Source organism: Monodon monoceros, unplaced genomic scaffold (assembly GCF_005190385.1).
Source record: "Monodon monoceros isolate NGI ecotype Baffin Bay Population unplaced genomic scaffold, NGI_Narwhal_1 Super_Scaffold_18, whole genome shotgun sequence".
Taxonomy (NCBI): Eukaryota; Metazoa; Chordata; class Mammalia; order Artiodactyla; family Monodontidae; genus Monodon; species Monodon monoceros.
In genome coordinates this window covers 176465649-176481203 of record NW_021703774.1, presented here as the reverse complement: position 1 = coordinate 176481203, position 15555 = coordinate 176465649, and the positions used below count along the sequence as shown (strand labels likewise).

At 64.5% G+C, this 15555-nt stretch overlaps 3 protein-coding genes across 6 annotated transcripts in view; 1 reads left to right on the top strand and 2 right to left on the bottom strand.

Annotated features, from left to right (window-relative positions):
- The window catches only part of ESPN (espin), a 31781-nt gene extending 30566 nt beyond the window's left edge, over positions 1–1215 (top strand). For 2 of the 3 annotated variants that reach the window (XM_029229588.1, XM_029229587.1), the window contains one exon: positions 284–1215. In XM_029229588.1, coding sequence (XP_029085421.1) covers positions 284–431 — 148 coding nt within the window. In that variant the 3' untranslated portion in view covers positions 432–1215. The remainder of the gene's footprint in view (positions 1–283) is intronic. The other variant, XM_029229586.1, reaches the window with a different exon arrangement.
- Positions 1216–1415: 200 nt separating this feature from the next.
- Positions 1416–5590, bottom strand: TNFRSF25 (TNF receptor superfamily member 25). Of its 2 annotated transcripts, none has more exons than XM_029227078.1 (9): positions 5058–5590; positions 4737–4871; positions 4223–4390; positions 4051–4129; positions 3224–3279; positions 3018–3125; positions 2802–2839; positions 2155–2335; positions 1416–1983 (listed from the first exon to the last, which is right to left on the bottom strand). In XM_029227078.1, the coding sequence occupies exons 1-9, from the start codon at positions 5095–5097 to the stop codon at positions 1661–1663; spliced, it is 1128 nt and encodes a 375-aa protein (XP_029082911.1). In that variant the 5' UTR covers positions 5098–5590; the 3' UTR covers positions 1416–1660. The 2 variants fall into 2 exon arrangements, with proteins under 2 accessions (XP_029082911.1, XP_029082912.1); XM_029227079.1 differs by having other exon boundaries at positions 2802–2836.
- A 290-nt stretch (positions 5591–5880) lies between these two features.
- PLEKHG5 (pleckstrin homology and RhoGEF domain containing G5) overlaps positions 5881–15555 on the bottom strand; it is a 29151-nt gene continuing 19476 nt past the window's right edge. The window contains 18 exon segments of the mRNA XM_029229936.1: positions 5881–7394; positions 7396–8074; positions 8543–8724; positions 8816–8931; positions 9025–9157; positions 9757–9876; positions 10039–10176; positions 10260–10409; positions 10538–10648; positions 11005–11154; positions 11512–11562; positions 12257–12352; positions 12656–12844; positions 12923–13135; positions 13713–13858; positions 14140–14276; positions 14717–14808; positions 15188–15248. Of these exon segments, the coding sequence (XP_029085769.1) occupies positions 7293–7394; positions 7396–8074; positions 8543–8724; positions 8816–8931; positions 9025–9157; positions 9757–9876; positions 10039–10176; positions 10260–10409; positions 10538–10648; positions 11005–11154; positions 11512–11562; positions 12257–12352; positions 12656–12844; positions 12923–13135; positions 13713–13858; positions 14140–14276; positions 14717–14808; positions 15188–15248 (2866 nt within the window). The 3' untranslated portion in view covers positions 5881–7292.

Sequence of the window (15555 nt, the reverse complement as noted above, 5' to 3'; positions counted from 1 at the left end):
CCCAGCTCCTGTGTGTCCCCCAGTGACCCCAGTCTGCCCCCAGTCAAGCTCCTCTGTCCCCAGCAATCCCGCCCACATGCCTCCTAACCCACCCCCTATCCCCAGTCACCTTTTACCCCTACAACCCATTGCCCTGCCCACCATTCATGAGTGCCTCTGTCTCCAGCAACCCAGCCCCTGCCCTCAGTAACCCACTCCTTGCCACCGGTGACCCCTCCCCCAAATGGGGCCTGGCCCACCCTCTCACCCTTGCCCGGGACTGTGCCCCCCACCCCATGCCCAGGAAAGAGGAGGAACGACAGAAGCAGGAGGAGATGCAGCGGGAGAAAGAGCAGTCGGAGAAGCTGCGGACGCTCGGCTACGACGAGAGCAAGCTGGCGCCCTGGCAGCGACAGATCATCCTGAAGAAGGGGGACATCGCTAAGTACTAGACGCCGCCCTCCTGCTCGCAGCCTCGCGAGCTTGGGGCCGCCCCCAGGCCCCGCCCCAGCCTGCCAGGCCCGGGCCGAAGGGCTGGGAGCCGCGCCGCCCTCCCCTCCCGCGCTGGAACCCCTCCTTGACCCCTACCCCGGGCACCCCCCCTTCCCCCGTACCCGCATCCCCAGCCCCGGGCGACGCTGGAGCGCGCCCGCCGCCGCAGTCGCCCAGAAAAAGTGCCCAAGCTGTTGACGCAAAAAGACGCTGCTTATTTGCATGCCTACTTACATATATTTGCATGTTCGTTGAATGTCAAAGTGTGCAGAGCTCTCCCCAGCCCCGTGGGTGGTGACCTTGGTTTCCTGCGGGTCGCGCGCCCTGCTGCCGCCCCCTCCCCTGCACCCTGGAACCCGCGTCGCTGGCGCATCCTGGGCGGAGGCAGGCCCCGCGCTCGGGGAAGGGGTTTTCCTCTCTCCCTGACCCAGATCAGCGCCCGGCCTAGCCCCGGCCGCATTTCCCATCCCCGCCGAGGGTTTCCTCTCAGTCATTTGTTTACCAGAAACGATGAAAACTGCAAACTGCCCGTCGGGACAGCGTTGCCGCTCCCGGCGCCCCACCTCCAAGTCTGCGCGCCGTCCCCAGCCAGGCCCCACACTCCCCGGACGCTTTCACGGTCCTGGTGGAGTGAGTGGAGGACGAGGGATCCTGAAGCTGTGTCTCCAACTGCTGCCTCCCCGGTCCCTGCCATCTCACACCCGCATTAAAGCTCTCTCAGCCGCCCGGGGCTCATGCTCACTCTAACTCGTCGTCACCGCGACTTCCTCTCCTCGGGGTAACTGGGCCACGGCGGAGCCGGAGGGGCAGGCTTGGGCTAAGGGCCACACTGGCCTCCGCCGTGGGTGGCAACACTTCTGGCCCTTTCGACGCCCCTGGGAAAACCAAGCCTGGGCCACTTAACATCCCCAGTCCCGCGGAAACACCAAGCAGCAGCTTTTCTTCATAGATTTTTAATACTACCAAGGCCTCAGCCAAACACAGGCCGAGAAACAGCTGATGGTCGTTGGCGCTTCCTCGCCTTAACTGGAACCTTGGGGGCGCGCAGGGGTGAGGCTGGCTGGCGCTGCTACGCAGGGCCGTGCCAGGGGCTTAATAAGTGACATTAAATGTCTACACGCATAAGTAACCGTACTTAGGGCTTCTGCAAGGGCCACCAGAGCCTCGAAGTGGCGGGTGGGCCCCGGCGTCACGGGCCACGCTGCAGGCGGCTCCGCAGGTCCTCGGCGCAGCCGTCCAGCCCCATGCGCTCCAGGGCGGCGTAGACGGCGCCCAAGCCCGCGGGCTGCTGCTGGCGCCAGCGCTTGAGCATCTCGTACTGCTGGTCGCGGAAGCGCCCGACCTCCACCTCCACCGCCTCGATCTCCGCCTCGCGCAGCCCCAGCGTGCGCACGAACTCCTTCCAGCGCCGCGCGGGCACCGCGTCCATCACGTCGTAGAGCTGCGGCCCCGGCTGGAGCATGGCGGCCGCCGAGCCTGCAGGGGGCGCCGGCGAGGGCGGGGGCGGCGGGCCTGCGGCCAGAGAGAGCCAATGGGGAATGCGGGCAGGGGCCCCGCCGGGCAGGGAGGTCCGCCTGGTCAGTTAGGGGACGGGAAGTGGGCAAGTGGCCTCAGGAAAGCACAGCTTATCACCTCGGACTCAGGAGAATGGGGTCAAGGCCTCAGGCCCCTGAAATCCCTTACCAAGAGCTCTGCTGGGCAGCTGGTCCCAGGACCACGTCACCTCTGGACAGGGCGCCTCCTGGGCCTGGGGAGAGCCAGAGGTCCAGCTGCTGCCTATCAGCTGGACGGTGCAGACCTTCTCACTGCTGCTGGGTGTTACCAGAAGGGTGGGGCTGCTGTCCGGGGGTGAGAGGTGGGTGGCCTGGAAGCCAAGAGAGGCCCCAGGTCAGCCTCGCTTGCCTGACTCTGGGGTCTCTGGCTGGGGGTGGGCATCCCTGGCTCAGTCAGCAAACATCCCCCGGTGACACCTCCCCCGGTGGCCATGCTCTCTCACTGTGACCCAGTAGACGAGCTATCCTGCCTGGAACGCCCTGCCCCTGCTGCCCTCTCCTTGTTCCGCCAATCCTGGTAGAGGCCTCACCATGGTGACACTCTTCCTACTGAGCTGTTCGCTCCTGTTTACCTGTCTGGACCCCCGTAGCCTCAGAGCCACCCGAGGACGGGCCCTGAGCTGCTCTCACTTGCTGATAACTCAGCACATGTGTTCGTGAGGTCTACTCCGTGCCAGCTACCAGGCACCGCGCTGGGACCACGAGTTATAATAAGGCCCTACCGCTCAGCTCCGGAAGGCTTGTTCACTCATCCTAGAACGCTACTGAGACTCTTACCTGCAGCGGGGTCAGGGCCTCCACCCCAGCTTCACCTGCTGAGAGACACCAAGAGAGTTTAATCGGCAACCAGGTAAGGCTCCGGAACCTGTGTCCCTCAGCACCCACTCCCAGCGCTCCCTGCCTCAGTTTTCCCCCACTGGATCAGGCTGAATGGGCTCTGGGCTACCCATCCTGACCCCAGGCCTCTAGGAACGTGGGCGCACGTGCGCTTACCAGGAACTATGGCCTTGCAAAGCTGGCAGCGGCGGTATGTGTAGGTCAGGGTGGCACCAAGCAGGAGTGGGACCACCAGGGCTGCCAGGAGCACCTGGACCCAGAACACTGAAAGAGCAGCTGGTGGGTGGTGGGTGGTAGCCATCCCCCACCCTCCCCTCGGCCCATCCCAGCTCTCCCACTGGCGTCTCCATTTCACCACCTACCCTGCCTCCAGCCACAGACAGCCACACAAGGCCCAGGACAGCCCCCAAGGGTGCTCCTGCAAGGGGAGGGGATGCGGTGGAGGGTGAGGGAGTACACACCGGGGGGAGGGGGTGGGACTGCTCAGGACCACCTGACATATTCTCCATCCTGGAGGCCCTTCCCTGCTGAGAGCCTCACTCTACCCAAGAATGTTCCCCAAGTACTGCTGAAACGTCACTGGTGTCCATAACAGTAACAACAAACACTACTTACTGAGCTTCTTCTAGACTAGACTGAGGGTCACCAGAATGTCAACTCTGGGATTTGCCTGTTTTGTTTCCTGTTGTTGCCCCAGCACCTAGAACGGTGTCTGGAAATGATAGAAGCTCAAGAAAGACTTGTGGAGCAGATGCGTGAATAAAGTTAGTCACCCCTTAATCAGAGCCCTGGGGAGAGCCACTAACACTCCCACGTTCAGATGGGGAGCCCACAGATTGGAGAGGTGAAGTAACTCGCCCAAGATCCCTCCGAGAACAAGGAGAACAAGGGGCAGATCTTGAGTCTCAGCCCAAGTTTTGAAACTATATTAACGCGACTCTCTCTGTAAGTGACACATCCTATCCTTAACGTAGGGCTGGAAGGATTACTAAAGCAAAGTATGACATAAAGTGAAGATATGCCCCTTTATGTATCTGACATAAGGTGAATTCAAATTTCTCTTTACCATCCAGTGTTTGCCTGAGGTGGGATCCACTTACCATAGGGTCAAGCCCCCTCCTCCCTGACCCTCGATCCCCACTCTGCTCCCAGCCTCCCTTCCCCCAGCCCAGGGCAGCCAGGAAGTTACGTGGGACAGGACATGCAGCTGTTGCCATATTCATAGAAGCCGGGCAGGCAGGTCCCACAGTGAGTGTCTCCGCTGGAACCTGTGGTCCGGGAGATGGTGTGGGTCAGGACGGGAGAGAAGGAGGCAGGGGAAGGGGGTGTGGGAGTAGACGGCCCGGATCGGGGGTACCCACAGGGGGCCCGCGTGCGGCGGTGCAGGGCCTCACAGTCTGGGCACGGGTGGCAGCGAAAGGGAGAGCTGTGGGGACACTGGCTGACGACGCAGTCCATGAACCAGCCTGGCTTGCAGCCGCAGTGGGTGTCCGCCACCGCTGAGCAGTTCTTCAGGGCCACCTGGGAGGCTGGCAGGGGAGACGGGGGAGAGCAGAGGCTGTCAGAGCCAAAGAGCCCCACAGAGAGGCAGGACAGGTCCCCTGGAGAATGGAGATGAGGAGACCAGAGACAGGGCCACCCCCAAAGTGAGAGAAATGTGGAGATCACCACAGAGCAGAGGCTGGAAGGTCACCAGGATGAGAGGGCACAAAGGCATCCTGAGGCAGGATCAGGGTAGAGGGCCCCAGGGTGGGGTGTGCACAGGGCTCTCCCAGCCAAAGGCTGGGCTCGAGCCAGCCACTTTCTTCAGAAGGACCCCGGCCAGGGCCTGTCCTCCAGAGCCGCCCTGCCCCCAAGCGCCAGGCAGCCCCGCACCTTCCTCATCACAGGCCTGGCAGCGGGCACAGCGGGTCTTGTGGTGGTTCTCCCAGGCCAGGAAGGTGCCCCGGGGGCACGGGAGACAGGTGGAGATGCCACAGGGCTTTGTGCAGGGGGCCTTCAAGTAGTGCCCTGTGGAACCCAGCCTGGGGTCAAAGAGGGCTGCCACCTTCTTATCCCGGGCTCCCTACTTCCCTCCCAGCCTCCCCTCGCCCCATCCCTGGCCTGCCTACCACCACTCCCCAGCCCTCCTGACCCCTGCCTGCCCCATCGGCCCTCACTTCCTGCCACGTCCCTCCCACTCCTTCAGCCGCTCACCTGCTGGGCAGCCCCCGCAGCAGACCAGACCACTCCTCATCTGGAAGCTGTGCACACAGTCACACCTGGGGCTGGGAGTGCTGCCCTGGCCCTGGGCACCCAGCAGCAGGAGGAGTGCCTGGGGGACAGGGGCTGCTGGCTCCCAGCCTGGCTGCCCAGGCGGGGGGCTCTCTCTACCCGGTCTCCCCAGCCTTCAGGGGCCCCAGCATTTGCCCACAGAGCAGCCCACTTCTCAGGTTCTTGCCCCAAAGGGGTGCCCATCGGTGGGGCTCTGGACTAACTTCCTTCCCCTGTGCACAGACCAGGCTTGGGAGGGGCAGAGAAGAGGGTTCCCGCCAGCCCCTCCCTCAAGACTGGGCAGCAGGCGGTCCCCACCCCCACCCACGCCCTTGCTAAGGTGGGGGGCCCTGATCTTTCTCTGCCTGGGGACCCCAGATCCCTCCCGCCCCGAGAGGGTGTTTCCTCTCGGCGGAAGGGCCCCACCCCGGCTGAACCTCTAACTTAGGTCGGAAGAGGGGCCGGCTCAGCCCCCAGCGAGGCAGGATCGGAGGCTCCTATCCCCACCCCCACCCCATCCCCGCGTCCCCTTCCTCCGCCGCCTCGGGGACTCAGGTCCCGGCCAGGCTCGAGGTCGTGCCCCCGCGACCCCACTCACCGCAGCCAGCGCCGCCGCACACGCCCCGGGCCGCGGCTCCATGGCCCTGGGCGCCACGCTGGGCCCTCGACCCGACCCGGGCTTCCCCGCTCCGCCCGCCGCAGGTGGGGCCCAGGCCGGCGCCCGCAGGCCCGCCCCGCCCACCCCGCGCCGCCCGAAGAGCCCGCCTAGGGGGAGGGGGAGGGCGCAGGGCGGGGCCGCCGGTACCAGGAAGCGAGCCCCCAGGCCGAAGCCCGCACCTGAGCTCACCTGAGGCGGTTGGTGGGCAAGGTGCACACAGCACAGGGCTGCAGCCAGGTCCCACGCCTGGGTTCTAGCTTCAACCCTGAGACCACCGCTTCCTAGTGAGGCGACCTCCCCTCTCTGGGCCTCAGAGCCCGCCCTCAGCCATGAGGGGTTGGGCCAGAAGTACCCAGGTGGGAGACCCACCCTCCCCACGTACTGCGTGGCGTCCCCCCGCCCTGGAGGGGAGTCCTAGGGGGCACTTTCAGCAGAGCCTGAGACCATGGCCCACCCTGGCATAAGCTCAGAGGGGTGGCTCAGGGCAGGGCTCTCTAAGGTACCACGTGAGGGAGGGCACCTCGTGGGGGGCTCTAGTGGTGGGCCTCATGTCTGCGGCAGGGGACAGGGGTTGATCTTGGGAGTACTGGTCAGGCGATCTCCGCCCGACTACTTCACTTCTGCTCCCACAGTCTCTTCCAGCGGGGCTCCACCAGAGGGAGGGGGCGGGAGCCCAGGGAGGCGCCCAAGTGCACCTGAGTCCGGAAAGGGGGGCGTTCCAAAAGCAAAGGACTCTTTCCGGTGGAGTATATACAAGTCTTTATAAAAGAATCAAAAGCTCAATAAATATGCAACTTTACACAGAGCCCAACCCAAGGTCTGGGTGGGTGGGTAGGTAGGTGGGAGGGAGGGAGGGAGGGAGGCGAGGGCAGGGGAACCGTCCCATTTGGGGCCAGATGAGGGTGGAGGTGGGAAGGGCTGCCTGGGATCCCAGCCCTGGAGCCCAGCCCAGAGGCTTGGAGCTGGTGACTCCGGGGGTATTGGGCAAGGGACCTTGCCTAGGCTGGGGGGTGGAGGCACAGGCAGGTTAGTGACAGTGGTGGCTGTAACAGGGCCCTGCAGCCTGGGCCTCTGCTAAGCCCTCCTCCACTTCCAGCCAGTCTGGCAAAGTGCAAATTGGGCCCTGGGGGCGGTGGCAGGGGTCCTGCCCAGCACTCTGGCTGGGGCACACATAAGGCAGCAGCTGGAGCAGGGGCCGGCACACCCCAGGAGGCGTGCTGTCTGCTGTCCCTTGGTCAGTGGCACCCCTGGGAGCCTCCCTCTGCTCAGACCTCCCTGCAGTGGAGAGGAGGGGAGAGATGGTCCTTCCTTGGCTGAAGGCATTTGGAGGGGCTCCAACCACCCTCTCCTCCCGACCGGAATCCTCAGGCCTCTTCTTCACCACTGCCCACTGTTTCATCCTCACCAGGTGCTGAGGCTGGTCTCAGGCTCCCTCTCCCACACCCGTCCCCAAATGCCATCTGCTCCCCGCCATGACAGTGCCCCCAGCACACTGGGCCACCTGTCCCAGGCCAGGCCACTCACGAGGCAGTGAGGGTGGAGTTAAGCAGCAGGGTGGTCCTGATTCGGTAGAGCTGGGCCAACGTCAGCTTCCTGTGCTGGGCAGAGGTCCCTGGGGGGGGGCTCAGGCTGGACCCTGGGCGAGGCCCCCGAGGACAGCTCTCTGCTCCTCCTGGTGGGTCCTTTGGGCTCCCCAGCTGGGCAGCCGGCTCCACCCTCCAGCTCTGACAGCTCGGGGCCACTGCCAGGGCCTGGTGCCCCCTGGCAATCCCAGCTGGGCCCAGCTTCCTGAGGGGAGCCCTGAGTCCTGGTGCCAGGGACGATAGCAGCCAAGCAGAGTTCCGACAGGCTGCGGCTAGGGGCTGGGGGCGCTCCACGGGTGGTGGCCCCCGACAGCAGCTGGAGGAGACTGGCCTCAGATTTGGACTTGAGCAGGTGGGGCAGACAGGGCAGCAGCTGGACAGGAGTGCGTCGGCGGAGGCGGGGCGAGGGTGGGGGTGAAGGGGCTCGCGATGACTCTGGGGGCCGGAGTGCTGGCTCCACCGTAGGGGCCGGGGCCATAAAGTCTTGCAGGGAGGTCGGGGAGAGGGTGCCGTAGGCGGAGTCTATAGAGCAGGAGCGGCCATCCACTGGGCCCAGGGGCAGCAGCTCGCTGGTGGGCGTAACAGACGAGGCGGTGGTGCTGAGAGAGGTCTCGTCTGATTGGGAGCTGAAGGGGCCGCCCTCGAACTCGGGAGAGGACAGCATCCCCCCAGGCTCCACCACCACCATGGCCAGGGTCTCCGTGGAGCCATCCGAGACACTGTGGAGCCGAGAGGAGAGTCAGCCCAGCCAAAGGAAACCGCGATGGCCTGGTGCAGCCCATGCTGGGCACTGCAGAAGTCTACAGCCTCTGCCCTCCTGGAGCTCAAGGCTCAAGAGGTGGCAAGCAGGTGGCACCTGAGCCCACAACACAGGTATCAGTAATGGTGTCTGTCGCGACCACAGCATCTCCTGTTGGATACGGTCTAAGAATCTTGAGCTCAGCTCCAGGCAGCTACCACTAATGTATCAGATCTGGCACTCAAGTTGAAAACCGTTTGCCATCCTCCCGTGGACTCTGGTGGGAGACAGAGCCCCCGTCCCCAGCCCCACTGGGTTCACATCATAAAGCCATTCAGAGGAAAGGGGTGTGACCAGCCCTGTCCAGTGCTAATGGCCTCGGGGTCCAGAGTCCTGGCTGGAGTACCTGCCCTGCTCTGGCTTGCTGGGGGGTCCTGGGCGAACGTACCAGCGCTGCGAGTCGAGGCTGCTGCTGCTTTTGCGCAGGGCGGTAGGGGAACTGGCAGCCGACGTGCTGCTCTCCCCTCCTTCCTCGTCCTCGTCCTCCTGCCCGTCCTCCTCCTCTTCCAGGCTCTGCAGGTGCTGCTGGCTGCCTGGGTGCTCCTGCACACGCAGCTGCTGAAGCTGGCTCTGCGGGGGTGGGTGCGCAGGGCCCCAGCGGGCTGTGAGCAGTGGTCCCCACCAGGCTGCCCTGCCAGCCTGCCCACCGCTCTGCTCTCACCTGGGCATCGTAGATGGCGTCCACCCAGCCACGGCACAAAGCCTGGCCGCTGGCCTGGAACGTGTAGGCCCCCACAGCACTGTGGAACTCGTTCAGGTAGATGAGAAGGAAGGACCCTGGTTAGGAAGGGCTCGCCTCAGTGCTGGCTGAGACCACGGCCCCCGCCCGTCCCAGGCCCTGCCCAGGGCCGGCGGGGCCGGGCTCCTCACCAGGGTCCCGAAGCTCCCGGCACACGATCTTTTCCACCAGCAGTGGTGGCCTGATCACCTTGGTCCTCTCTGCCTTCTTCACTGCCTTGGTCACCAAGAGCAGGTCGGTGAAGAGGAAGCAGTACACGTCCATCTGGGGGATGGGAGGCCGCGGGATCAGAAGCCAGAGGTCAGGGCCAGGGCAGGGACCCTCAGCCTGTCTGCGGCCACACCCTCTCCTGGGGGTACTGGTGTCAAACACCTACTCCCCACGAATCTGAGAGTAAACTTCAAATGAAGGGCGAGCCGATTTTCTTTCATCAAGCTATATACTTGTGATTTATGCCCGTTAAAAGTTTACATTAAAGAGGAAAAGAAAGGTGGTTTTAAAATCACGCTTTGTAGGCTCTGGGTTACACAGTGCCTGAAACATTCATAGCTCAGTAGCAAGACGCTGGGCTGTTCCTGTCCTGCTCACGGAAGGTGCCCCCTCCTTCCCACCAGGAACACATGTGGCACTGGCAAGTGGGCTAGAATGGCACCTGATGGGCTGGGACCCGGCTGCTGTATTTGTAAAGAGTAAACTGCAGCCAGATAATCTTCCCTCAGACGATCACAAAAGTCACCAGTTCTTAAATTGCCACCCAGGTGACTGGGCAGCTAAGAATCACAAGCGGTCCCAAGGAAGGAGTGTTCGAAACCCACAGGGTGAGAGGGGGTGGGGCGAGGGCCCTGGGTGTGGGGTGGAGTCACCTTGCTGTCCTTCCCCTCCTTCATCCTCAGGCTCCCTTCCAGCAGCAGCTGGCGTGTCTCCTCAGGGGAGGCGCCAGGGATGGGTGCTGTCAGGTCCAGATGTAGAAATTCCTTCAGGAGCTGGGGGTTTGGGGGGGCAGGTGCAGGAGAGGTCAGAGCCTCCTCATCTCAGCGGGGAGTCCTCCAGAGAGATTCCCAGCGTAGCCTCCCGTCTGTCTGCCAGTTTGGCCCTTCCTCGCTCCCAGCAGGGCCAGCGACCCCCGCACAGACGGAGGCGCCCACCTTGTCCACCTCGTCGTTGCTGCCCTCCACCACCTCGTAGGCGTCGATGCGGCTCACCACGGCCGCCAGCCGCTGCCTCTCCTGTCGCTGCCGCATGCACGCGTTCACGTGGTGGATGAAGCGCTCCACCGAGCCGATCTACGGGTGGGCCAGGGCAGTTCAGGTACAGGGCCGGGAGGGGCCCCAAGCCAGGGAAGGCCCCTGCCCGCCGCCCCAGTTACCATGGTGACGACGGCCTCCTTGGCGCGCGGCTCGTCGGTCTTCCTTAGCACCGACTTGAGCAGCAGTGGGTACTTGGTGAGCCGCTGGTGGGGCTTGGCCAGCATGTCGCTCAGCTTCAGCCGCTGGCACTGCTGGTGCTTCTCGGCCCACTGCGGCGGGGAGGCGGGGGCGGGGCTCATGGCAGGCCACGCCCAGCGCCAGCCCCCCCTGCACCTGCCGCCCAGGTGGGCCCACCGTCCGGTGCCCGGGCCCAGCAGCGAGCCCCACCCGCCCTCACCGTGACGTAGGCCCGGAAGAGGTCGTTGTCGCGTAGTAGGCCCCGCATGTACTCCATGCAGCCCTCCTCCTCCATGCAGTATCGGATGTAGGGCTTGAAGAGGGAGCCGAACTGGCGCAGGGCGAACAAGCACAGCACCCGTTACCGCGCACTCCCCGCGGGCTGGGCCCGGCAGGCACTCGCTCTTCCTTACTGCCTTTCGCGACCACCGCAGGGGGCAAGCTTATTATCCCTGTTTTCCACGTGAGGAAACTGAGCCTCAGGGAAAGCGATCACCCTCGGCCAGATAGCAACGGTACACGGCCAGGTGGGGTTCACACCAGGGCAACCGATTCTGAATTTCCACGCCTCTGACCACTAAGGGTCATTCGGGCCATCGGTCAGGGGGAGGCTGGGGTGGTGGGCAGATAGCATCGACGCCCCAGACCCGCCTCAGTGTCCCTGCCTGCGTCCGACCCGGCCCGTACCATCTTAAAGCCTTTGAGGAAATCCCCGGGCTGCAGCAGCGCCCGCGTGCGCCGCGCCTTCTCCAGCACTGGCGCCATCACGCTGCCCCACAGCCCGCGGTGCAGCCGCGCGATCTCCGGGACGTTGCTGAACAGGCGCTCCGCCTCCACCTGTGGGTGGGTGGGAGGTGCGTTAGGCCCCGCCCCTCTACCGGGCCCCGCCCCTAACCATCCCCCTCCCCTCCCCTCCCACCATCCGTAGGCCCCGCTCCCACCTTTTTTTACCACGCCCTCATCCCCACCCACTGGTTCCAGGCCCCGCCCCCTCACATATGCCGTCGTTGGCTCCGCCCCCCGGCCGCCCCACCCTTTCTGCAGCCCCAGCCCCACCCCCTGAGGCCAGGCCCCACCCCTCACCTACTCCACCAGTCAGCCCCCGTCCCTGTCTGTCCCCTCCCTTGCTCCAGCCCCTCCCCCCTCCCCGCTACTTTCTGGTACTGTCCCCCCCACCCCCAGGACCTGTCGCACCTCACACAGCAGCCCTGACTCTTGCAGATTCAGGAGGCAGCACAGGAACAGCTGTGGGGGGCAGGGAGCACTGCAGCTGGTTGGGGGGGGTCCTAGTCCCGACGCCCCACCCAGACTCTTAGGCTCCCCTCTACCCCTTCCCCATCCTGGGAGTGCCTGAGGCAGCCTGGGACAGAGAGGGTTCACGCTTTGAGAAAAGACGTTCCCCACGGCCCACCTGGGGGTGCCCCTGCCCAGGCCCCTCCTGGAGGGAAGCTCTGGGACACTGCCCTTGCAGCCACACCTGGAACTCTCTCCTCCACCTGTGCCCTGGCTCAGTCTGGAGTTTCTGCCCGGAGGGTGCCTTCCTTGAACCCACAAGCCCAGGACAGGTGCTCCCCCAAGGTCGAAGTCGCTACACACAGCCCCCAGTGCCTACCCATTCTGCCTCCTCGTCTAGAGTGTGGGCTGCTGGGCACCTGGCACATAGCAGGTGTTTAGAAACAGCCGATGAAAGGATGAGTCAAAGGATGAGGTCTGTATGAATCAGCTCAACCTGGCAAACTCGCCCCAAGCCCCCTCGCAGGTTCCCCGGGGCCCCTGGGAATCGTCTCCACCCCAGGGTGTGGCCCTTCTCCCACTTTCCTTCCCCTCTGTTGCTTGGCACCTCCTTCTTCTGCAAAGGCCCAAACTCTGCTCAGGGGCACCCAGAGGAGGCCACGGGGGGCGGGTAGGCAGAGTGGCTCTGGGCCCACCCCATACTCACGTTGGTGATCACCCTCAGTTTCTTAATGTAGGAGGCCTCTGTGTGCAGGAGCTCCCACACCGCCTCCTGCTGGTGGCACTGCCGCCGGGTCAGCTTCTGTGGGAAGGGCAGGGTATCTCCAGGAGCCCCCACGTGTGCCGGGATGGCCGGAGCAGGGGGAGAAGGGTGAACGGCCCTGCACGCAACCTTTTTCCCAGCCGAGACACAGAGGTCCCCCAAGTTCTGGGCCAGGCACAGTTTCACCTTGCCTGAGTTCCTCCAGAGCGGGTTAACAGTGAGAGCAGCCTGGCAGGGCTGTCCCGTGGAACATCCTGTCGCCCTAGGAAGGGCCCCGTGGAGCAGGCGGATAACGTGCCCCTTTCCCTGAGGAGGGAGGGGAAGGCCTCGGGCGGCACCCACCTCGTGGCCATCGATGAGCTCTCGCCAGCTGTCCTCCAGCCGCAGGCAGGCGTCGTCCTCGTACTCCTCTTCGTCACCTTCCTCCTCCCATGAGTCATGGTCAAAGCACAGCCTCCGGGGCAGCCTGGGCAGCCCGAAGAGGCTGTAGGCGTGCAGCTTGCCCTCCAGCTGCTCCAGCTTAGCCACCTCCTGAAAGGAGGCCTGTGGTCAGGGTCAGGGGTCAAGGCCAGCCAGCTGCCCTGCCCCAGGGCCCACGGGCCCACATACCCGGCCGAAGGCGCTGGTGCTGGGGCCTGAGCTGAAGAAGCCGCTGAAGCGACTGGCCGCCCGGTTCTTCCAGCTGTCACTGCCGCCACTGCTGCTGCTGCCGCTACTGCTGCCGCTGGGCAGAGAGCAGCTGGAGGGCGCTGGGGGCTCCTGCCCAGGGATGCTCGCCTCCCCCAGGAACTCCGACATGTTCTTGCGTCGGCGGCCAGGGGCCTGGTCAGGGAGCGGGCATCAGGGTCAGACCCCCACAGCCCCACCCCATGGTGGGTTTCCAGGACCTCGGCCAGCCTGGGAGGCAGGAGGGTCTCTGCACACCCCCGCGCCCTGGGGCACCGCCTCTCCTGAGACCTACACGTGCTCTGGGGGCCGGAAGGTCCAGACAGACGCAGCTGGATCCCCCTCCCACCTGCCGCCCCAGCCAGCAGCATGAAGCAGGTGGGGAGAACACACAGAGGCACACACACACACTCAGATGCACTCAGCAGCCCAGGTCCAAGTGGATCCCCGACACACACTCAGGAACACAACCAGTGACACACACAGTCGCGCTCCCCACGCAATGTCTGCTTAGACACACACACATACACAGACTCCTTGGGCACAAGCAGACTCTCAGAGACGAGGCCCATCACCGTGGGGTATGGTTAGATCCAGGGAGGGCCCCGTAACCTCAAAGCCAGCCCCATTTCCCAGAAGCAGAAAGTAAAGCGCCCAGAGGGAGCAGCGAGGCACCTAGGTGACCTCCCCCTGGCCCCTCGCCGTCCCCAGCCCAGACACAGCCCCTCCTCACCAGAATGTCCAGGCTCTCCCGGCGGCTCTGCGGGTCCACACGCTCCTGGGTGGGGGGCCCGGCCCCGGCTGGCCGCAGGATTGGCAGACTCAGGGACTTGGAGTCCTTCACGCCCTGCTCCACCTTCCCCTCGTCCCCTGGCTTGGCTGGGGTGGCATTAGGGACAAGTAGAGGTCCTCAACGCCCAGGCCCAGTGGAGAAGGGGGCCCCAGTACCCTCTCCCCCAAGGATCCAAACCAAAGCCTGGCTGCCCTCCCCTGAAGCCCCGCCCTGCCAACGCCTGGCACTGCCGCCCAGCAGAGACACCTGTATGGTAATGAGCTTGCTCAAGGCCATGGCCAATGGGAACCTGAGCCTGGGAAGAAGCACCCTCCCCAAGGGACCCAGTCATGCCCCAGCTACCCGGCCCATCTAGTCATCTGCTCACCTTTGACCCGCAGGTAGTGTCCCCCAAACCTGTAGGCCTCAAAGGTGAGGGACAGGGGCGTGTTGGACTGGTCCAGGTAGATATCCACTTTGCCCAGCGCAATGCCCTTCCTTTCAAATACTGGCAGCAGCACCTCCCTGCCCGGGACAGGAGGTGCGCGTGTGCTGGGGGCAGTCACGTGAACCTCCACCCTGTCCCCAGTGCCACCCCGCCCGCCCAAAGGGAAAGGGAGACACCCAGGGGATCACACACAGGTCCGTGTGCACACACACACCTGTCCACAGAGGTTCACGCTCCTGCGTGTGTCTACACACGAGACAACACGCCACTGCCCTCACACGTTCACGTCTGCACACCAGGGCAGACAGACACCGTTGCGTGTCCATCGACACCCGTTCACCCCCGCAGGACTAGGCCACGCGCGGGGGCTGGGACACAAACACGGCACCCAGGCCCTCACTGCACACGGGTGGGGTGCCCACAGGTGGGGAACATGCTTGTTCACAGGCCACCACACAGTCACACCTGCAGGAGGCCACACCTGCCCCCCAGCCCCATTCTCCCCACCAAGCCCTACCCCAGCGACTTCTTCTTCATGGCTGGTACGATCTCTGTCTCAATATCCACGTTCAGGTCAAATTTCAGCGTGAAACACTCCTTGCTTGGGTCCTGACAGGACAGGGGGTCTCAGTTCTGCACCCCTCGCCCCCTAGCCTCCCCACCCCAGGGTTCCGGATGGGAGCCCCAGCAGGGAAGTGAACGCAGGGATCTCCCAGCCCTCTTCCGTCCCAGGGAGGCACCCAGCATCCCTCCGTGGAGGCAGGGGCTGCTGGAGCATCCCCCACCTGGGCTAAGGTAAGCAGGGCTGGGCTACAGGGCTGGGCGGCAAGGGAGGGACACGTTCACTCCCTGGTGAGTGAACCAGGGACAAGTTCCCTCCCCGGTCCTGGAACTTAGAGCAGATGGGCCCAGCCTCGGGAACGGAGGAAAGGGCCCCGGACGGGCAGAGGCTGTGGGCGCCTGCTCTGCCAGCCTGGGGGCTCCTTACATCTGTGTGTCTCCTCCAGGCTTTCTTCTTGGAGAGCTTCAGGCCTGTGCTCTTCCGGTCCCTGCAAGGAAGCCGGTGAGGGCAGAGGTTGGAGGCGTGGGTGGGCGCTCACCAGGGTGGGATATGGGCGGGCCCCAGCTGGCTGCCCACCCCTTGCTGGCCCTAGGAGACCAGGTAACTCAGGTTCGCTCAGGCAAGCCAGGACTCACGAGGGGCTGTTCGCCCTCTGGTGGCCGACCTGGGAGTCACACCCAGCGGTACCTCGTCAGGTAGAGTCTGATCCCAGAAGCCCTGGAGGCTCACCCTCCAGGAATCCGGGCAGCAGCAGGGGCCAGGCGGGGTCTCCAGTCAGCTCTGCTGAAGCCTCT